Source organism: Gekko japonicus, unplaced genomic scaffold, assembly GCF_001447785.1.
Source record: "Gekko japonicus isolate JY-2015 unplaced genomic scaffold, Gekko_japonicus_V1.1 scaffold49, whole genome shotgun sequence".
In the NCBI taxonomy this organism is placed as follows: domain Eukaryota; kingdom Metazoa; phylum Chordata; class Lepidosauria; order Squamata; family Gekkonidae; genus Gekko; species Gekko japonicus.
The window spans coordinates 518,845-541,278 of record NW_015173674.1 but is presented as its reverse complement, the minus strand read 5'-3'; the positions used below and the strand labels follow the sequence as shown (position 1 = coordinate 541,278).

Sequence of the window (22,434 nt, the reverse complement as noted above, 5' to 3'; positions counted from 1 at the left end):
AGTGAATAAATGCACTCCATTTTCTAAAACCTTTTTGCTTCCTCTTCCAGGTACTTTAACATTACTATAGTATGGACATGTAGCCGTCCTTCCCTTTTTCTCCTTTGAATCTGTTGGTTGTTACATGAATCACAAAGGCGAGTGGGCCCCCTAGTTTTGATGCAGTGTGCTGAAGGCCAGTTTATGCACCATGACTACCACAAAGAGCCCTTTTCGAGTGCTCCGTGTGTTGGCTGTTCATGTCAGTGACTCACTGTAAAAACTGCAAGGGTTTTATCACGGTACTGCAATCACCCTGAAAGAAGGGTTTGCAATGGCTTGGTGAGCCAAATACATACAAATTGTTCTACTTTGTAATAATTGCTGTCACATAGAGTGATGTCAAGTGACTTCTGTGGAAGAACAGGCTCTTCGTGTGACAGATGTGAAATGTAAATGAGCAGCCATTCTGTGAGAGGAACTGCAGCTTATTTTGACTTGAAGAGGCCATAGTCTGTGGGGTCTGCTAATGCAGTGGCATCTACTCTGTCTACAAGTTCTGTTTAGTAGGAGGGGGAGTCTTCTTTAGACCTCTAGTGTCTAGTAATTTCCCCCCTTTTCCTACTCAGTAGATGTCTGTCTCTTTGCTTTCCTAGCAGCATGATAGTGGCAGTCTTAGTGGTCATACACAGCCTTATCTTGAACTTTTTCTACGTCTAATATGCGGTCCCGCTGTCCATTGAGCATTTTAGGACTCTTCTGTGCATTTTTGTGTTAATCTCAGGTATTAGTAAACTTGAATGACATCAATGACAATCAACCAACTTTCCCACGTTCTTACGAGGGGCCCTTTGACATCACAGAAGGCCAGCCAGGTCCAAGAGTGTGGACTTTCCTGGCTCATGACGGAGACTCGGGGCCGAGTGGACAAGTGGAGTACAGCATCATAGCAGGGGACCCCCTTGGTAAGTGGTGGGAAAGAATATAACTCTGGCTCTGCAGTTTTCAGTCCATCTAGAAATGTACAGAAATGCAGGAATGGTTATCTTATGGTCAGTAGTAGTGCAAGGCAGGGAGCCAAAGTTCTTTTCCTACCTTATCCCTTACTTTCCTAAGCAAGTGTTTGAATTAGCCAAAATTTTCCTCTGTCTAAAGCACAAGCTAATAGAGGTGAGTAGGGTTGTCCAGTTTGGAACCTTGAACTGAACCACAGCAACCTATGTTTAAATGTCTGCCTTACTATTAATTTTTTGATATATTATTCTTTTGCCAGTCTAAAAAATGGGTGTTCTGCACAGCAGTCCTGTACTCAGACTACATAGGATTGTCCTGTAAGTCACTTCCCTAGCAAGGACTAATCAGAAATTCTATGGAAACTATGACATCTATAATAATAAAAAGGGATATGACTAGATTAAAGAAATCTTAGGTGATGACTCATATGAGTTTTATTTGATGAACTGTTAATTGATTAACTTTGTATATGAGCAAAAATGGTGATTCTGAAGTAATAATTTTAGTAGATACATTTCAACATGTGTAAGAGAGCAGGCAGTCTTTCCACATACTTTGGTTTAAAATAGTAGATAAAAAAAACCTGTCCAGTTAATGTAATGTAATTAGTCAGTCAAAAGAGGTTTAATCAACTATATATTGCAACTATTAAATAATAATGTTATTATGGATTGATGATATAATCTGTTCTGCTTTTTAATATTTGGTCCCCCATTATAATTACAAGAGTAATTTGGTCTTATCAGCAGGCTTCATATTGTAAAAGACGGAACTCAAGTAGAGTTTCTCCCCATTTACTTTATGCTAATTTTTCATGAAGTTGTCCATCAAAAAGCCTTTATATGCGTGCTTAAGTGTTTTTAAAATTAGGGCAGTTCTCATGTTCGATTTAGACCACACTGGTTAGACTGGCCTTGCTTATTCAGATCAGATTGCTCCCTTTGAAAGCCCTACAGCATCTGGCACACAATAAAAGCACAAAGAGGCTGGTTATTTTAATGCAGAGCATTCAGTGAGAGAGAGAAAAGGGAGTGGGGAAAAAAGCAGAAATGTCTTAGGAAAGTGAATGGAACATTTCGAAACCATCCCCTGAGGTACCTCTTTCTGAGAAGTTGGAGTGTCTACATCAGGAAATCCTGTTACAAGCAGCATCCGCCATGCAAGAAAACACTTCAACCTGTTGTACTATTATCCTTCCATAAGAGGCTTGAGCTCTTGCAGCTTTATTTCTTGAACAGAAAAAAAGCATGTTAGAAAGGCTATCCAATTTGCCTTGGAAGTGATTTGACTTCCTTATGTGGTAAAGTGAAGTCTGCTTGCAAACTCTAGTGATTAAAAACTGTAGAAGTATATTTCTTTGTTCTGGTCACAGTGAAGTCCCACATGGGTACACCTCCTGCACAGGCCTGCCATGAAAGAAGCTTCTAGAACTCTTAAATCAATTTGATTCCCCCCCTCCCAATCTCCCACCTTTTTGCAGGTATGAAGAGGGGGCGAGGAGCAGTATCCCTCTGTTCTCTCTCTTCCGCCGTGGAGGGTTGAAGCTTCTTCTCATGCTCCTTTTTTCAGTTTTCCACATTTCCCCTTCTCTAAGTGAAAACATAAACCTAAAGTCCACCTTTCCTCTTCTATAGTTTCTTCTTCACCTCATTCTTGAAACTGAGAATAATTTTTTTTCTCTTTAGAGAAGCAACCAGGGGAGGTGAAGTATAAATATGGGCCCTCAGTTGAAGAACCCAGTAGCTGGGTCTGCCTGCCTGGCTGTGGCAGACAGGTATGGGTCAGAGTCCTGACTCCACTGGACACAGCCCCTGCAGGGGACCGGTGTGGAAAACTCACTCCCACCCAGAGGAAGGTGAAGTGTAAATCAGTCCAAGAACCCAGTAGCTGGGTCTGCCTGTCTGGCTGTGGTAGACAGACAGGTGAGGTTCAGCGGCTGTCTTGCTGCCAGTAGGGGGTGAACAAGGGGTGACTGACACAAGCCACTTCCAGTGACTGGGTTCACTGGTAGTTCCCTTGATGGCCTGAACATGATGTGAGAAATGTCTGACAAACTTTTTTGTTTGTTTGTTTCCTGGGGTGGAGAATGTGCAAACAGGGGGAGCACAGTGGTCATGTCCGACAAACCTCTGTTTGGTTTCCTGGGTCAGAGAATGTGCGAAGAGGGGGAGGATGGTTGGCACATCCGACAAACTGGTTTTTTTTTTTTGGTTATTGTTTGTTTTCTGGGGCGGAGAACGCACAAAGAGGGAGAGGATAGTAGTCACGTGGGCACATCCGACAAACTGGGGGTTTTTTTGTTATTGTTTGTTTTCTGGGGCGGAGAAGGCACAAAGAGGGAGAGGATAGTAGTCACGGATGACATGCTTTTGTTTTTGTTTCCTGGGGCAGAGTATGCACCATGAGGAGGAGGATTGTGGTCTTAATGGTTCTTCAGAGTGAGGTAGACATCATGGGTGTTGGCTGTGGGGCAAGCCCAACCCTGCCCAGCAGAGATGGCCATTGACCAAGCACAAGGGCCGTATGCTGGGATCACCCTGTGAGGAAAAGGAAGGGGAGGACATACGGGAGGATGAATGGAAGATGTGCTCTTACTCCACCCAGTCCAGAGCAGGGTGGCCAAGCAGGATAAGACTCACCTTCAGAAAGGACAGCTCATCCATCCTGGCCAGGTTTAGGAGGTGTTGGTGTGGGCTGAGGATGTTTCCTAGATGGGAGAACACCTACCCGCTCTGGACACTAATTGGAGGACAAGAAAGCAGACTGATGGCCATGCTGATGAGATCAGGCCATATGGTGGTCTTTCATGCCCAGTATTCAAGTGGGTCAGAACTGGCAGGCTCTGGGGGCTCTGCTAGGAATTCCTGGAACATCACACCTACAGAATCCTCCGTCATCATACACCTAGGCCCCTCCCCAGCAGTGCTCCTGATTTCCCACCTCACGATGGACATCCAGAACTCCTGATACTGTCCTGGCCTCACAGTCTCTCCTCCCCCTCCTCCTTGTTCTCCTCCTCCTCATCTTTCTTCTCCTCCCCCTCCTCCTCCTCATCTCCCTCTACCCTCTGTTGCATTGGGCCTCATCCACGGCTCTGGAACCACCGCACTTCACGGCCAAGTTCACACTTCCACTGAGCAAATTATGCATTATGGAGGGCAATGCTGCTCTTGATATGGGGGGGGGGGTCATACATGTACACCAGTTTGTATTCCTGCACCTGGAAGAGAGGACACAACTGCTCGACAATGCCTTTTTGCAACCTGTCAACCAGGGCACTGACCTGGGGGAGAACCTCAGTCTGGCTGCACCACAGACTCCCTCGCCTATTCCAGCCCTTGAATGAAGAGGATGACTTACTGCAGGCTGGCCATGTGGGCACAGAGCACATTGGTGGCATCCTGAAATGGTTTCCCTCCATCTGGGAGAGGGTCAGCCAGTCATGGAAGCTGATGCTAAGCGCATCCTCCCCCTGCTGGATAGACATCCTGCACCAAACTGTTCTGCTCCACAAAACGTGCAATCATGGTGTAAGTGGAGTTCCACTAGATGCCCTCATCCTGGACAAGGACATGCTCTGGCTTCTCCCCTTCCCTCTGCTTCTCTCTCAGCAGCTGTGCAGCCTTGATGCTGCATGAAAAGTGGCCAGCCAAGCACCAGCAGTTTTCCAGCAGGGACCTGATCTCAACAGTGGCTTCATCCCACCCCACCACAACATGGCTCCCCAACCCCAGGTCATCCCTCACCACAAGGTGCAGCTTGTGCATCATGCAAACAATCTTCCCAAGTTTGGCCCCCTTGGCAGCCTTACACATGTTTGGGCAGCCATTTGTGACTAGATAGCCATGGGTAATCTTTCACCCACCAAATCACTCAAGCTACTCCACACAATGGTCGCAATATTTACTGCCATATGTTCCACATCCATACCCTGAGCGTGGAGAAGATCCACCTTATAGCCAGGCAAAAGTGTGCCTGTCCCCGCTTGAGGCATTGCTGCAGCCCCACACCAGAATTCTTCTAGTTTCTACCAGTGGGGGGTGAGGGAGAGGTAGCTGTGATGCTGGCTGCTCCAAAGGCCCAAAGGCTCCAAAGGTGGACAGTCCACCCTTGTGCTTTGGCGAGCTTGGCCCTGACCAGGTGCACCACATGGAGGGCAATGCTCACCAGCTCATGATCCTCCTGGAGGAGATGGTGTACCAGGGAGCCAAGTGGTGTATCAGCCCGCAAAAGGCCACATCCTCCACAACAGAAACAGCTGGCCATCCATAACAATCATCCGCCCAATGTGCTGAGTGACCACCTCATGAGCCCTGTCCCTCGTCCTCCTCACCAGCACTGCAGATGCCCCCACAAGCATGATCTCTTCTAGGGTGGCTTGCCCGGAGGACTCCACAGTAGCAACAGGAGACACCATTGGAATGGCCCACTCCTCCTGCCCCCTCCCCCTGTTGAGTGGTAGTGTGCCCTCTGTGCCTGGCAGCAGACTCTGGCATGCCTTCCTCCAGCGGTGGCAAACTGGGGTGTGACCTTTGTAACTGTAGAATGGTAGTGGTCAAGTGCTGCAGGTCCTGCCCCTCCAAATGTGTGCTCAGCACACCTGGCGCTCCACCATGCATGGATCACTGGGCAATGTGGAAGTACTTCCACACAGTAGAGTGGAGGCCTGTCTCCACGGCCATGATTAGGGTGCTTTGTAAGCACAACTACTTGCCAGAGTTGGGCCCTGGTGTGATTGAGGGGGGCATGCCAACAGAATAGAAACCAGCAGGGAATCATAATCGGGAATCTCCGGGTGTGGAACAGTAGGATGCATCATGACCAGCACCACTACCCTCAGAATCCCCGGCATCAGTGTCCTCCCTCCCACACAGGCTTTGGCAACGCAGTTTGGGTGGCACCATCAAGAGCTCTTGAGTGGCAGTCAAGACCAGCCCCATGGACGTAGATGGCACAGGGGAAGTGGACACAGAGACCACTGATGATGTATTTGTGGAGGAAGCCACCAGTGAAGGAGGCTGCGATCATGGCCTATGACCAATGTTCAGGGTGGGAAGTGTTGTCATCTATCTGTGGCCACAAGTGCAACCCCTTCCACTCCCCCTCATGTCTCCACACAGCAGAGCCAGGTAGGAACGGTGGAACAGTGCTTGAGTATTTGAGACTCAAAAAACTGAAACAACCTCAGGCAATAACAGTGGAACAATCCCGTCAGGAAACCCCAGGGGAAGTTGGGATGGGGTACTGGAGAGCAGCAAAGCAACCCCAAGCAGGAACCCGAGAAGAGAGCAGGCAGCAGCACCCCAGGATGAGGTGAGGTGAGGTGGGGTGGGTGTTTGAGATGCAGAGGGAAGAGGCAACCCCCAGGAACAATTCAGGCAGAAACCCCAAGAAAAAATGGGGGAGATTGTGGAAGAACGGTAAGGAAACCCCAGGCAGCAATTGGGAAAGTGCAGGTGGTGGGAACCCCAGAAAGTGGTGGGATGGGTGTTAGAGATGCAGAGGAAAGAGGCAACCCCAAGGACCATGGAACAATTCTGGCAGAAAACCCAAGAAAAAGGGGTGTTAGAGATGGAGAAGAGTGAGGGAACCCCAGGCAGTCACTCTGAAGCAATTCAGGCACGGAGAACTCAAGGAGAAGTGAAGAGGGGGTATGAAGAGCTGTAAGGCACTCCAGGCAGTCAATTCAGAACAAGCCCCCACAAGGCAGGTTTGCCCACCATTTGCAGCAGAGAAACAAATGGGGCGGAGTGAGGAATTGCAGCATGGAAACCCAAGGAAGGCAAATCTTCCAGGACCTGGACTGACTAATGATAATGAGAAATCTCCTGTGGCAGTGTGTATCATAGCCAGGAGATCCAGCAATCCCGCCCCCCCCCCCCAGCCCTCCAGCAACTCTCTTTCACGAATGCAAGGACACCCAGAACTCCCAAAACACGAATGAACAAGGAAAATGCACACTCCTCCATTGCTTATATCCATTCCCCCTCCCATCAGGAGGAGTAGAGGTGGACATCTGTTATTGGCAAGCAGTTTTGCCTACTGAGCTTGGAAGGGTCTCTATTTGTGTTTGCAGGGCTGGAAAACACCACCCATGCCAGCACTTCAGTACGAAAGTTTCTGGATGGGATTTCTTCTCCAAGAGGTTCTGAGCCATGGTGAAAAGCTCAGAGAGGTCCATGCTGAGCATGTGATTTTTGAGCTATGCCTCCTGGGCTTCAAACCAGACTTCCGAGTCATACCCATCTGGTCACTGCACCTAAACAAAGATATTATAGCATTGGAAAAGGTGCAGAAAAAGACAGCTAAAATGATTAAAGGGATGGAACACCTTTCCTATGAAAAAAGGTTAAAGAGTTTAGGGCTCTAGCTTGGAGAAACAACAATTGAGGGGTGACATGATCAAGGTTTACAAAATTATGCATGGGATAGAGAAGGTAAAGAAGTACTTTTCTTCCTTTCTCATAATACAAGAACTCGTGGTCACTCAATGAAATCAATGAGCAGTAGGTTTAGAACCAGTAAAAGGAAGTATTTCTTCACCCAAAAAGTAATTAACATGTGGAATTCACTTTATCAGGAAGTGGTGGCAGCTGCAAGCATAGACAAGAGGGGATTGGATAAATATATGGAGCAGCGGTCCATCAGTGACTTGTTAGCCACAAGGTACAGATGGAAAACTGTCTGGGGCAGTGATGCTCTATATTCTTGGTGCTTGAGGGGCAACAGTGGGAGGGCTTCTGGAGTTCTGGCCCTGCTGATGGTCCTCCTGATGGCACCTAGTTTTTGACCACTGTTGGACTGGATAGGCCATTGGCCTGATTCAAAATTGCTTGTGTTCTTATAAGCAGAGCATTCTTTGTGAAAGAGTTTGGCTGCAGTCAGATTGATTTACGGTACGTCTCCCACAACCAGTTGGTCAGTCCAGTCCCCACCCTTACATCATTCCTTATGTAGAGGGCACGTGTAATTTGAAAGAAAAAAAAGCCTTATGAAAACAGAATAAAATTTCGTTGGATTTATACACCATTTAAAATCCTTAGACCAATTAGTAGAAGGGGATTAGGGTCACCTGATATCATGTTAGATTATAAAGCTTCTGGATTAGCTGAGATGGTGCATTGGTACAAGGAAACTTTCTAGTAACATCACCTGTATGGTCTAAAGATACAGAGATCTCACTTGGTATCAGCAACTCAATCATTAACTCAATACTACATGTTTGGTATACTGTAAAATCTAATCTCAGTCCAGGTCTCTTTCACTTGTCTGCTATATTCTTTAACAAATAAAATGTATCTAATTTAGGAAATAATCAAATTGGGAGAGATAATAATCTTGATAATCTAGAAATGTTAGTTATAGATCAACATATGTTGGTATATGATGAGGCTGTATTAAGAAGGCGTGGAATTAAACCCCTACTCTTTCAGATTTTTCTGGTTAGGTATTTCATGCATATGTTGTTGCAAAAATATGATGGTGTGAGACCTGCAATGCCTTTTGAATTATTACTGAATGACAAAACATCTAAGAGTAGCATTACAAAGATAAACTCGTGGATAGGTAATTTTGATAACTCTTATTTGAGTTATATTAAAAACAAGCAACAGTCCTAACTTATTGGATTTGTATGGTGTGTTTTTGTCAGTGGGAGGATGTGGTTGTGTGATGTGGCTGTGCAAGTAGTTGAAAATGTAATTTGTTTATTATGGGCTAACCTTTTTTTCCTTTATAGATTGTTCTTGCTCCAGAATGTATAGACCTTGTTTAGCAATGTTTGGGAGGGATGAGGGCTCCAGGGGAATGCTGATTAGCTAATGCTGGCAGCAGGATAAGTGAGTGGCAGTTTTTATCTGAGTGCGGGAAGAGGCTGAGTGGGTTCTGACTGAGTGAGGGCTAGAAAGTAGGAGGGTATGAGGGAAACAAGGAAACATGAGGAAGGAACATTCCCTAAGGACTTACCTTTGGTTGGCATTGGTCCTGGTCACACAAGCGGGATGATCTGCTGCCGAAGGGAGGCAAATTAAAGCCAGAGCAAAAAGAACCACAGGAGTGCGATCCGACATGCCCCCGTGGCTCCGTGCTCCCTGCTCCGACAGCCGATCACACTGTTGTGCAGCAAACTGGCAGTAGCACAGTTGTGCGCATGCGTGGGACGGGGAACGGTGCTGGCTGCGACGGGCTACCAGCGCTTCCCCAACCAGACGCCTTCCATTGCCGTGCATCATCCGGAAGGTAGTGCTCTGTTTGATGCGCGTTTGTGGGCTGAAGGGACAGATAGGGGATGGGTGAACACCACTTCCCAGATGTTGCGGTGTGATCACGTCCGCTTGATGCACCCCCGATCCGTCCCTCTTGCAGGGCAAATCCTCCCGTATGACAGGGGTCATTGTTGGACAGTTAATCTGGTTTGCACACAACCTTCAGTATGTTGTGCTGCATTGTTTATTTGGTCTCTGCATATGTGGCATTAAACAGTTCCCAAGTATGCCAAAAACTCAACTGACAGAAGTCCCAGCATACTTTGTACCTCTTCAAGTTAGATTTTCTTTTGACACAAAATCAACTCTGGAGAGTCAGCAACAGTTAAAAAAAAAGAGAACATAGGTAGTGCAACAAGCACAAAATAATGAGCACAGATGGGCAGAAAAGTTAATACCCTCCTTCAACAAACAGGCAAAGTATTTGGGATTCAGCCACTTGCATATCCCACACACCTGTAGGCAGAATTTGGCAACATTGTTAGTTATCTCCTGGGAAGAGTCTGAAAGAAGGAGAGAGACATAAAGTTGTTCCGATCTTTCTGGTAAAGTTGACAGAATTGGAGCAATATACTGATGTCGGATGTCATTAGAGAATGGGCAATGCAGCAGAACATGTTCAATAGACTCTGTTTTCCCTGTGTGACATGGACAAAGCTGTTGAGGAAGCAGGAGAGCTGAACAACTTCTATCAAAAAATCCCAGAGACACTTAGAGTTGCAAGAAAGGAGAAGTGTGATACTCATGGCCCGTCATCAGCTGTCAATTGAAGAGACGAATGAGTAGTTTCAGGATGACTGCCAAGGCTGGGAGTTTAGCTCATTAAGACTTGTCTATAAATTCAGCTGAGAGAAGCAGCAGTTTGTGGCTGCAGCACAGTACACTTTGCTACTGAGCCACCAACCTTGAACCTTGGGCTGGACCTGGCAACCATCTTTTCTGGAACCCCTGACCTCGGACTGGACTTGCTGCCTGGAACTCCTTGGCCCTAGACTGGACTTTGGTAAACCTGCTCTCTGGAATCCCTGACTTTTGGACAGGACTTTGGTTACTCTCTGCAACCTTGCCTTTGCCCTGCCCTACCGGACCCCAGCCTATGCCTCCTGGGGAAGCGACATCAGTATAATATGAATAAAGAATGTAGGGAGCATTGGGGGCCACCAGTTGATATTTGATTTTATCATCTCTGGGGATGTCATAGCATTTCCAGGAGCCTTGCCAGATTTCAATTGATTTATTACTCTTTTAACTTCATTAACTGTTACAGGTGGCCATGCCAGGAGGCTTTGTAGTTGGATTTCCAGGGGTGTATGTAGGTCTGTTTCAGACACATGAAGGCCAGGGACGTGAGATTCTGAAAGGCAGGGCAAAATAGTGCAACTTTACTTTGAAAACCCTGTATGGAGTTCAGCCCTAATTAAGTGCCAAAATGTTGCAAGGTTATTTGATTTAGAGGCTTGAATCATCTGGGTCCAAGAGTCCCTTTGTGCTTTTCTTTTCTTTTTTCTCCATTAGAAGGTTCTTGTAGCACTGCCTTAAGGTTTTAAGCTCTGGGGGCATTTTGGATGTATAACTTAGCTGGTACTGCTTGAATTTGGCCACTACATTGTTTTACACTGCATGGCAGTCTGCATCAAACCAGGTCTTTGATTTGCTTATCATTAATGGTTGGATATCGTGGGCATGAGGTTTCACTAGGAGAGTTTGCATCCAGCCAAGACTAAGTCATTGGTACAATGAAATGACTGTGTCTATAGCATTTGCTGAGATCACAGTGTTTTAGAGCTGAGATGCTTTTTCTGAGGTAGAGTATTTTTGGCATTAATAATCTACATTCATCAGACAAACTATCTTCTGTAGCTTGGAATGGGTTCGAGGTTATTGGCAGATAACTCACTAAGGATGTTGACTCAGTGTGCTACTGCAATAAAATACTTCGGTAGTTCTTAGCTTTTGTGCAGCCTGGACAGTGAAAAAGAGAAGAAGCCTATAGATTATTTTTTGTGGTCTTGGCCCACAAAAATCTTTCAATCTTAGTTGATTGAAAGTCAATTTCAACCTTGCTGTTCAGCCTCTGTCGATAAGTTTGGACTCTTGCCTTCCATTCCATTGTATTTGAAAAACTGTATGCTCACGAAAGCTCATATCTTGAATAAACCTTTGTTGGTCTTAAAGGTGCCACTGGATTCTAAATTTGTTCTACTACTTCAGACCAATGCAGCTGACAACCTGGAACTAATTTCAACCTTTGTGTTAGTTTCCAAACATTCTGCCCAAGTAATAGGTTGCTCAAGGGTTGGTAGGTTGAGAGGATCTAAAAGGGACTGCTGCAAAGTTACCAACTTCTGGGGCGTGAAGAATTCAAGGGAAGCAGGGCCCATGGGTTCTAGTTCACTCTGGTTGTAATGTACTTGGCTAAACTGAGAGAAGCTTTCACTCTTCAATTACAGAATCCAGTCTTTCGGAGTTTAATTTTGAGATATTGGGGGGGGGGTTTTAACATAAATATCTGTAAGGTCATAGCTTAAATTTAAGTCACAGTTTATTAGGGGAGCCTCTTGCATTTCTATTTGAAGTTTATCTTGTCTTGACTTTCCCTTGGTCCATCCTCTGGTGAAGGTTTTTAACAGAGCAGCTCTAGATCACAAATTTGTCTCTTTAAATCAAGTAAGACAGACTCTGTATCTTTATACACTCTGTATCTTTATACACTCCTTTTGGGAGGTTGGATGGCTGTGTTTCAGTCTGTGTTTCTCTGGATGGATTTTCTTGTGCACTAACAGTTGGCTGCAAGCCAGGTCTCGCTCTGCTGGCAGTGTGATAGAAGACTGGTGTTGTTTTACTGGCATTCACATAACCAGGAGCAGAGGGAGTCACCTGTGCCTGTTGCTTGGGAGGAATGAGAGAGATTACACACTCATCAGAAAAAAAAACTATGCTATCAAAGATTCTGAAGGTTGAACCTCTTAAAAACAGGAACTACATGCTATAAAAACTTCCCTACAGCCTCTAGCAGAGTGATTCCACCAATAGCTGTCTCTAGGCTTACCTCTGAATCCTACAGCTCAATGGCATTCTGGTGCAGAGGTGCTACATGGCCAGTTTGTAGACTTGTGTGTCTGCAGAAGTGCACTGGAAGGCATTATCTCTCTCAGTTCCCAACGTATATTCTTGCCTTTCTGCATTAATATGTTTTCTTGGAAAGGGAAGCATGTCAGCATGCTGCTTTTGAGTGTCTTCGCCTCTTCCTCTAAGTGTGTCCTTGTGTCTTTCTTGCAGGAGAATTTGTGATCTCTCCAGTGGAAGGGGAGCTACGAGTGCGAAAAGATGCTGAGCTTGATCGAGAGAACATTGCTTTCTATAACCTCACAATTGCTGCCAAGGATAGAGGGGTACCTCCTCTCAGCTCCACCGTAAGTCATGGAGTCAGGGGACCAGACTGAAGGCAAGGCTGTGATATTTCCATGAGTCTTTAGAGAGAAGCATAGTTTGAAAATGAATTGAAGAAGAATTTGGGTCGTTCTTGGCTTTTGTGCAGCCTGGATGGTGAAAAACAGAAGAAGCCTATAGATTATTTTTTTGTGGTGATTCTCTGAGACATAATAGACTTATCTGCTGCTTCTCTTTGTTTCAGGTCATGGTGGGTGTGCGGGTTCTGGACATTAATGATAATGACCCAGTGCTCCTGAACTTGCCAATGAATCTCACTGTCAGCGAAAATGCACCCATCTCGAGCCCTGTCACCCGCATCTTTGCCAATGATGCTGACAGTGGCCGGAACTCTCTTTTAACTTTTAGCATCACAGCAGGGAATATAGATAGCGCCTTCTATATCAATGGCACGGTAAGTCTCCAGATTTCTTTTCCACCTGCAGAGATCCATACAAAGCTTCCTGCACCACAGATCCAGCACAAATACCAGCTACCTAGAGCCTTCTTCAGTACTTGCAGGGATTGGTTTTCAATACAAATGGACATATATACATGACATGGAGGCTTAATTTAATTATTAGTTTTTATTAGGCTCATGATGTTTTGCAAGCACTAGCCAGATATCTGAATGACGTAAATAGTTCCATATCATTGTATATTTTTATGCATTAATGACAGGCATATGCAAAATCTCAGCCTTCCTTTCCTGAAGGGGCTGGGAGCAGAAGTGCATTGCTGAATGTTCACTGGTGATGGTGCTCAGCAGTGCACATAACTGAGGGATCCAAACGTTTTAATTTTTACAACTAATTTTAGACACCCCCAGCTTGATGAGTAAGCACTCAGAGCTCTTTTCAGGGATGATGAGCCACTGTGTCTGGAAATATGTCACTAGTTTGTTCCCAAAAGGACTTTGTTAAAATCTTTGGTTTCACTTCTTGGTTTCACCAATGCACAGATCCTCAAGTAATAGTCAGATTCTGACCTGCTTTGTGCAACATAGCATGTTAGTTGCAGAACTGAGATGGGATTAATGCAAGTCCTTTTTGCCAACATGCTGGGTACAGAGAAAGAGAGAGAGAGAGAGAGAAAGACTATCCTATTGTATTATCCTCACAGAGTCTTGTCCAAAATTTTAGCAAGGGAGGTTACACTTCTCAGCACAACGACTGATCATTTCTGTCTCAAGAGAGACTCCTAATTCTACATCCCTCTTCTCATACAGCTGATGGCCATGGTGACTTTAGAATGTTTTGGGACCTTTAAGGCTATTGTTGCTGAGATTCCAGCTTATCTGGAGGAGAACAGAGGACTATCAAGTCTCCTTTCTTAAGACACAGGAGGTAGCAAGTTAAAAATAACCGTACCTGAGAGAGTGGGCTTTTTATCCCCAGTCTGTACCTGCTTGTGAGAAGGAAACAGATATAGGCAGGGGTCTTGTTTCAGATCTTTATGGCTGGGGGCTTACCAAAATAACTCATTAGCATAACTTATTTGCATATGCCACGCCCCCTGACATCACCGGAAGTGACAGAAGGCCACGCCCCCTGACATCACCGGAAGTGTGTCAGAAGGCCCGGCTACTTACCCTCCTGCTTCATCCTCATTCCCAAACGGAATGTGGATCGAAGCAGAGGGCGGGGTAAAGAAGGGGGCGGGGCTTCACCACGTGACCGCCCCGCCCCCTAGAGGTTCTCTTCCGGAGCTCCGTACCTGAGAGCTCCCCCCCGACTAGAGCCCTGGATATAGGCATTACCACTGTCTCAGATCTTTATGGCTGGAGGCTTACCAAAATGTTTACTTCTTATTTCCTTTATTCACTTCTCTAAGATCTTGGTATCCTTAGGAGCAAACTGCACCTTCAGGGTGTATATCTTCATCCATACTTGGACAGTACCTCATCAAGGTCAGAGACTCACAATAAACTCAGAGGGGGAGTTATTGTTGATATCTTCAGAATTACAGATTCCTGGCCAATTTCCATGACCCATCTGGAAATTGACATACAACTCCAATGGGTTTTTTCTCTCAGTAGAGCACAGGAACAATCTGTTGTAGCTGTTGCACAAGGTGAGGATGAGTTAATGGGAAAGTCTTCTAGAGATATTCCAATGTCTAGAAGTAGAGCTATCAGGAGAACTTTCTTATTACTTCCTTGGGTAGATATTGATATCAGAATGTCTGAATGGACAGTTAACTCTTCAAGGGGACTAGCTGATCCAGAAACAGGTGGGCCAAAAGAGTAGTCTGTTCTCAATGTAGTTATAAATTACCATGGAAAATCCATAAGATTTCTCAAGGAATTTTTAAAACCTTAAAACAAATCAAGGATATCAAATTTAAATATGGCAGCAGCAATAGAAGAAAGGGCTCTGGAAAAAGATGTATTACTTAGACATGCAAAAAGAGAATTTGAGCAGCAGGTTGCTAAGAGCATCAAGACAAACAATACATGTTTCTTTAAAAATATCCAGAGCAGGAAACTAACCAGAAGAAGCACTTGGGCCTTTGTTCATTAATGATTTGGAGTTGAGAGTAAGCAGTGAAGTGGCTAAGTTTGTGGTTGACTCTAAGCTGTTCAGGGTGGTGAAAACCAAGGAGGACTATGAGGCACCCCAGAGGGATTTGTCGAGGCTGGGCGAGTGGGCATAACATGGCAAATAAGGTTCAATGTCGGCAAGTGCAAAGTAATGCACACTGGAGCCAAAAATCCTAACTATAAATATATGGTGATGGGGTCCGAACTGGGAGTAACTGCCCAGGAGAGAGATCTTGGAGTCATGGTAGATAACTCACTGAAGATGTTGACTCAGCATCCAACTGCAATTAAAAAAGGTAAATGCTGTGCTGGGGATTATTAGGAAGGGGATTGAAAACAAAATCTGGAACACTGTGTACTAGTGCCACTGGTGGACCTCCTAATGGCACTTGGGTTTTGGCCACTGTGTGACAAAGAGTGTTAAACTGGATGGGCCATTGGCCTGATCCAGCATGGCTTCTCTTAGGTTCTTATGATTGCTAAAAGAAGATGGGAAGATGGCAGAGAAGCTCAATGAATTTTTTGCTTCTGTGTTCACTGTGGAAAGTGAACCCATTCCTGAGTCACTATTTTCAGGAAGGAAGTCTGAAGAACTGAGTCAAATTGAGGTGACAAGAGATGAAATTCTAGAGCTGTTGAGGAAATTAAAAACTAATAAGTTTCCAGGTCCTGATGGCATACACCTGAGAGTTCTTAGGAAAATCAGATGTGAGATACTAACCCATATATGTAACCAATACTAAATTCAGCCACTGTACCAAAAGACTGTAGAATAGCAAACGCAACACTGATTTTTGAAAAGGGGTCCAGAGCAGAACCAGGAAATTACAGGCCAATTAACCTAACATCTGTCCCAGGCAAATTAGTAGAAACTGTAATCAAAGATAGAATATTTAGGCACATGGAGGAGCAAAGCCTGCTAAGGGAAGATCAGTACAGCTTCTGCAAAGGGAAGTCCTGCCTCACCCTTTGAGAAAGTGAACAAGCATGTAGATAATGGTGACCCAGTAGACATCATATACTTGGACTTTTCAAAAGCTTTTGACAAGGTACCAAAGACTCCTGAGTAAAATTAGCAGTCATGAGATAAGGGAATGGGTTCTCTCGTGGATTAAAATTGGTTAAATGACAGGGAGCAAAGAGTAGGAATAAATGGACAGTTCTCACAATGGAAGGAAGGAAGCAAAGGAGTCCCAGAGGGATCAGTATTGGGGCAGGTATGATTTAATTTATTCATAAATATCTGGTACTGGGGGTGAGCAGTATGGTTGCCAGGTTTGCAAATGACACAAAATTATTCAGAATGGTGATAACCAAGGCTGACTGTGAAGAGCTCTTAGAGGATCTCCACAAGTTGGGTGAGGGGGCAGATGAAGATCATGCACAAATGTGGCAGATAAAGTTCAATGTTGGTAAGTATAAGGTGATGCACATCAAACAAAAAGATCACAACTTCAAGTATAGGAGGTCTGAACTTGCTGAAATCGAGAGGGGGAAAGATCTTGGAGTTGTTGTAGATAGCTCAGTGGAAGCACCGACCCAATGTGCTGCAGCAGTGAAAAAGGCAAACTCTGGCTGCGATCACACACTCCTTTAGATCCAACATAGGCGCAAATGCCTGATGGATCTAAAGGGAATGATCAGACAGCAACATCTGGGAAGCGTCCCGCAGTCGTCAGCAACCCATGCTGCTCTGCCACGGAAGCAGAGTTAAAAGACATTGGGGAAAGTGTTATCTGGATAAGGTGGGCCACGGGCGGACTTTCTCCTGTCTGATCACTCAAGCATGCTCTCATGCTGTCGGGATGGTCTGATCAGGCCATCCCGACTCCAAGCCGTGGTCCCCCCCCCTCGCAGTATGCACATCATCTCATCACATACTCCACAGGGAGTCCTCAAGTACAGAGGTGCGATTCCTCGTTTATGTGCAAGGGAAACAAATGGCAAAAAAAAACCCCGACTCACCCACAGTTGCGTCTGATCACACAGTGATGGGCTGCGCCCGCAAAGGGCTCTGTAGTTTTGCAACTGTATTTCAAATTCCTCTGGAGGGAATAGCCTCACTTGCCCTCCGCTTCAACTGGCGCATGTGACTGCAGTCTCTGTGTTGCAAATTATTAGGAAAGAGATTGAAAATAAAATGGCTTATATTATAATGCCCCTGTATAGCTCTATGGTGCAGTCCCATTTGGAATACTATGTGCAGATTTTGCTGCAAAAGGATGTAGTGATAGCCACAGGCACAGACAGCTTTAAAAGGGGATTAGATGAATTCATGGAGGAGAGGTCTATCAGTGGTTACTAGCCATGGTGACTAAAGAGAACCTCCATGTTCAGAGGCAGTAAGTCTCTGAATACCAGTGCCCAAGGCAACATCAGGGGAAAGTCTCAGCCTCTATGCCCTGTTTGCAGACCTCCAGAGGAACAGGTTGTCCACTGTGTGAGATGGGATGCTGGACTAGATGGACAAGATGGGATGGGACTAGATGATCCAGCAGGGCTCTTTTAAGTTGTTATGAGGACATTTAAGCCTTTCCCCAATCAATTTTAAAAGTTCTTTACAAAGCACTTGATAAAGGGAGCAAAAGATATAGACATGTTTATGGTGGAATCCATGGCTTCAGATCTTCTGCATGTTTTTATTCCAGTTTCTTCCAAAGTTGCTTTAAAAAGTCGGGAGGGAAAAGTGGAAGCATCCCCAATGACTCCATTTTAGCTGAGGAGACCTAGTATTCCAGAATTTTAGATCAAGTGAAGGAATAGCCTTTGGTATCCAGGACTGATTCAGTAGTTTCCTGGCAACTGAGCAGTCTCAATTAGGGTCACTTGGTTACTTGCTGGCACTCCTATCCATGCTCATGGCTTCAAAGCATACGTCTGTGAATGAGGTATATGAAGTTACATGTAGGCTCATACAAGAAGAAAGGAGTTTCAAATAAATATTCTGGATGTTGTGCAGTTCTCTAGCAGATCTTTCCACTAAACATCAGTTTGCTGCCCTTAATGCTGTCTTATCTTGTAAAAGTTTTTTTTTAATTCCCTGCATGCTTCCACGCGAAGAGGCTCCTGAAGAGGGTGGAGCAGTTTTCATACATGTTCAGTTCACCAGTTTCACACACAGAGCCTTATCACTATCTTGCAGGCCCTCTCCAGACCTACCTTCCTAGAAGAGAAGCCATCATCTGGCAGAAAGTCCATGCTAACTGTCCTATCTGTAGAAAAGACAGATGTTTTCCATACAGACAAAGTGATCTGTCAGACTCCAGCACAGTCTGGCCAGGGTCCAGAGCTGTTATACCCTCCAGCATCTGTTTCTGCACAGCTGATCCTGAAAGAGCCTCAGAACTTTCCTGATGCTGCCAATAAACCTTTCCTGGAGCTCTAGGGACAGACCTGGCCCTTCATCCCTGACTTTCCCTGGTTTTACCTTTTAAAGGGAACACTAGATGTGGGCCACCCCCAAACTCGCCCCCTTCCTCTGTTCCTGGGTTGTGCCCTAGAGGAAGTGGCAGGCTCTTCAGCCAATGGGCTGATGGGAAGGATTTCACATTCCCTGGCATTGCTCTCCCCTTTTCCCTTAAAGGGCTCTCTCTCCTTCTGTGGGCCTAAGAAGGTTGCCCTCACCTGTGCCCTCTCCCCCTCTCCAAAAAGGGGCCATCTTGGGCCCAGCATTCCGTAAGGCACAGGCTGGATGCTGGCCTGCTGCCAGACGTGCCTCCCTTATCAGTGACCTGGGCTCTTGGGGCTTCATTGGGACAGCCCTCCCAGTGGGGTCCATGGCTGTTCTACCAGTGGACAACATGAGGTGGGGATACCATCCCCAGACATGATCATTCACACAGATCCAGGGTTTGCCCTGAAGATCGTCTGACATTTAAAAAAAATAGACCTGCCTTCATTCAGCCCTTGCTTGGCTGAAAGACAGTGACATGAACTGTTTATGTAACACCTTAAAGGCCTGCTGCAAAAGAATTCAAAGCGCAAGAAATCTGGGATCCTTTTGTTTATTTGGAATGGGATCCCTGTTCGAATTTCTAAGCCTACTCTGGCCAGAAGTATCAAGAGTTGTATTAGCACAAGTATCAGGCTCTTGAGGCAACTACTGGCTACTCTGCCCCACACTTCAGTGTCCCAGAAGCCTTCTGGGATCATTCTGAGTGTTATTTGATTTTCATGTTGAAGGTTTAGAATGAGGGTGAGCAGAGCCGGCCCCAGCTTATCTTGCACCCTAGGTGAGGATCCCTTCTGGCGCCCCCCCCCCCCCCTCGGGCGCGCCAACCCACCACAAGCCATCGCTCCCCCGGCCCTGCTGCTGCTGCTGCCAGCCTCCAGCTGCAAGGAGGAGGAGAAGCGCTCGCGCTCTGCTGGGAGGCCGAGGGGGCAGGCAGGGAGAAGTTAACCGGCCAAAGAGGCGGAGGGTGGCAGCAGCGGCGGCGGGGGTTACCCGGCCGCGGAAATGCAATGGCGGGGGGCAGTGCAGTTTGGCACCCCTAAGGGCCAGCACGCTCTAGGCGAATGCCTCGTTCACCTAGTGAGCGAGCCGGCCCTGAGGGTGGGAGCCCACCTCTGTAAAGAAAGTCAGTTAATTCCCTGCCTCCTGTATCTCAAGGAAGAAGATGAGATATCCAGAACAAAGTAAGACAAAATCTCCCTTTCTCACAGCTTAGATACACTTATTCCATTCAGAAACTGTTGTGCGAAAGGCCTGTTTCAGTTGTCATATTTCCAGTGTACTCTCCTCTATTAGCAGCATTCCCTTGAAGAGGGCCAAACTAGATATGAGGGTTTTGAAAGAGCTGGGTCCAGGTTCCCTGCAGCCACATAGCAGCTGCAAGGAATAGCTGTTAAAAAATTAAAAGAGCCCATTTTGGGCTCTGAACACTGCTGTGGGGGCGTAAGAACTCTGCCCTGGCTGTTTTCTCTTGCTGAAGCAGCACTGGGGGTTATTTCTTCATTTGGCTAATTCTGTGCATGTGGAACAGCAAAAACAGAGAAATAACCTAGCACTATTTTGGTGCAAGGAAACAGTTGGATTGGGGAGGCAGGAGTTCTTCCTCCCCTCACAGTGGCATTCTGAGCCCAAACAGGGTTTCTTTTATTTTTCAACAACCATTCTTTGCAGTGGATGTGCCGTGGTGGGGAATCTTTGAAACCCCGCGTATTTCAGGTTGTTATGCTACAGGCCCAGGGCCAGAGGGGACCATAAGAAGAGAAGAGAGAAGAGATTGGATTTATACCCCGCCCTTCACTCGGAGTCTCAGAGCGGCTTACAAACTCCTTTCCCTTCCCCTCCCCACAACAGACACCCTGTGAGGTGGGTGGGGCTGAGAGAACTCTGACACAAACTGCTCTTTTTCAAGGACAGCTGTGCCAGAGCTTGTGACTGACCCAAGGTCACATCAGCTGGTGCAAGTGGGGAATCAAACCCAGTTCTCCCAGATTAGAGTCCACACACTTAACCACTACACCAAACTGTACCACATTGCCTGCTGTGCTGTTTTGTTTTGTTTTTTGAGCAAGCTGATGCCTGAATTTTTACTTACCACCAGGGCTATTTTTGTGCAGGAACACACAGGAACAGAGTTCTGGTTGGCTTCAGAGTTGGCCACGCCCACTATAGCCAAAACCTGCATGCATGGCTACAGAGGGAAGGCCTGGAGAGTGACCCCCCGGCGACTCCAAGGTGGGTGGGCCAGGGGGGCCCTAGAAGGATCAGGGAGGCATTTAAATGCCTCCCCGTGCCTTCCCTCGCCTGTCCAAGGGCCAGCTTGCTGCGGGGCGCCTGAGCAATTCCCTTCCCTTCAAGGGGGAGCTTGCCTGGGCAAGCCAAGGGAAGGCATGGGGGTGTGGCCTAATATGCTAATGAGCTGTGCTGTCAGGTGTGGCCTATTATGCTAATGAGTTCCTGCTGGGCTTTTTCTACAAAAAAAGCCCTGCTTACCACCTTTCTGATATATCTAAAGAAGTTAATAACTGTCAATATATTACATTATCTTTGGCCTATCCAAGTTGTGCCAAGATCAGGAGCCTCTGCCACCCCTCTTATTTATACTACTGAGAATCTACAGTGGATATCCTAGAACCCAAGACCATGGCTTTTGATTTAGGGAAACAGTATGGTCCCTGCCAAATTTTACCCCGACTTCATGTATATCAGTTGCTGGCAATTGATGGTAAAATCACAATCTAATTCCATCCCATTTGACCCCCCCCCCTTTTCTTTGTTATTCTCCCCAGACTGGCATTGTGTGTGTAAACCGCCCACTGGATAGAGAATTGGTGCCAGAGTACAAATTGACTGTGACAGTGAAGGACAACCCAGAAAATGCACGGAATGCGAGGCGGGTAATTATATTCACCACCAGGGTGTCCCACTTTAGCACTGGGGTTAGGCTTATAGAGAACTTTTCATATAATACTGTCCCAGAGAATGGATGGAATTATGAGGTTCTTTTTTTTTTTAAGCTCCCGGAGGAGATTTTTTATTTTTTTATAATACTACATAAACTACCAAGAAAAAATAGGGATAGGGGGACTACAATTAGGGAGAAAGAAAAGATAACCCACACTAAACTAAAAACCCAAGGTTAGGATATCATTCCCTGTTAAACTGCTGTTAGTAAAAGAAAAGGCTGTTAATAAACAATATACTTTGTGAGGTCCTGTCTTTCTAAGCTTATATGTTAGATTGTTACTTGTTATGAGAAGATTTCCCAAGCATCTCCTCCAGCTCACTTCATAAAAGCAATTTGCAAAGTCCTTCTGCCTTTACATCTATACTAAAACTCTCTAAATTCTTGATAGCTTCTTAGACGTTCACTGCAGCCCAATCTTCTTCCATCCAAAGGAATAGAACTGCTAGTCTTAAGCCTCTTCCGCTCTGGTCTCAGGGTCCAGTGGCTTCTCAAAGGTTTCTTGATTATGAAGGGCACCTCCAGCTCTTTTTTCTCAGCAGACTTTAAGATGACACTTTCTAAGAACACTCGCAGGGAAGAAGTTAAATCCTTGTAAATTTTTCCTGTTTCTCTTTTGCTTTTTCTTCTTTTCTCATTGAGATCGCTGTTTAATTTAGTGTCCATCTCATTCGCTTTGAGAGCCCTCAATTCCATTTTTTTCTCCGATCACCTCCTGGAGCTGCCGAAAAACAAATTGTTGATTCATCTTGGCAAGCTGCTGGTTAATACCAGCAAGTTGCTCCAGGATCAG

General features: G+C 45.8%; 1 protein-coding gene across 1 annotated transcript in view; it reads left to right on the top strand.

Moving 5' to 3' along the window:
* The window catches only part of CDH23 (cadherin-related 23), a 797,360-nt gene that overhangs the window by 696,277 nt on the left and 78,649 nt on the right, over positions 1 to 22,434 (top strand). The window contains exons 38-41 of the mRNA XM_015422891.1: positions 764 to 944; positions 12,537 to 12,670; positions 12,892 to 13,101; positions 21,466 to 21,573. Coding sequence (XP_015278377.1) covers positions 764 to 944; positions 12,537 to 12,670; positions 12,892 to 13,101; positions 21,466 to 21,573 — 633 coding nt within the window. The remainder of the gene's footprint in view (positions 1 to 763; positions 945 to 12,536; positions 12,671 to 12,891; positions 13,102 to 21,465; positions 21,574 to 22,434) is intronic.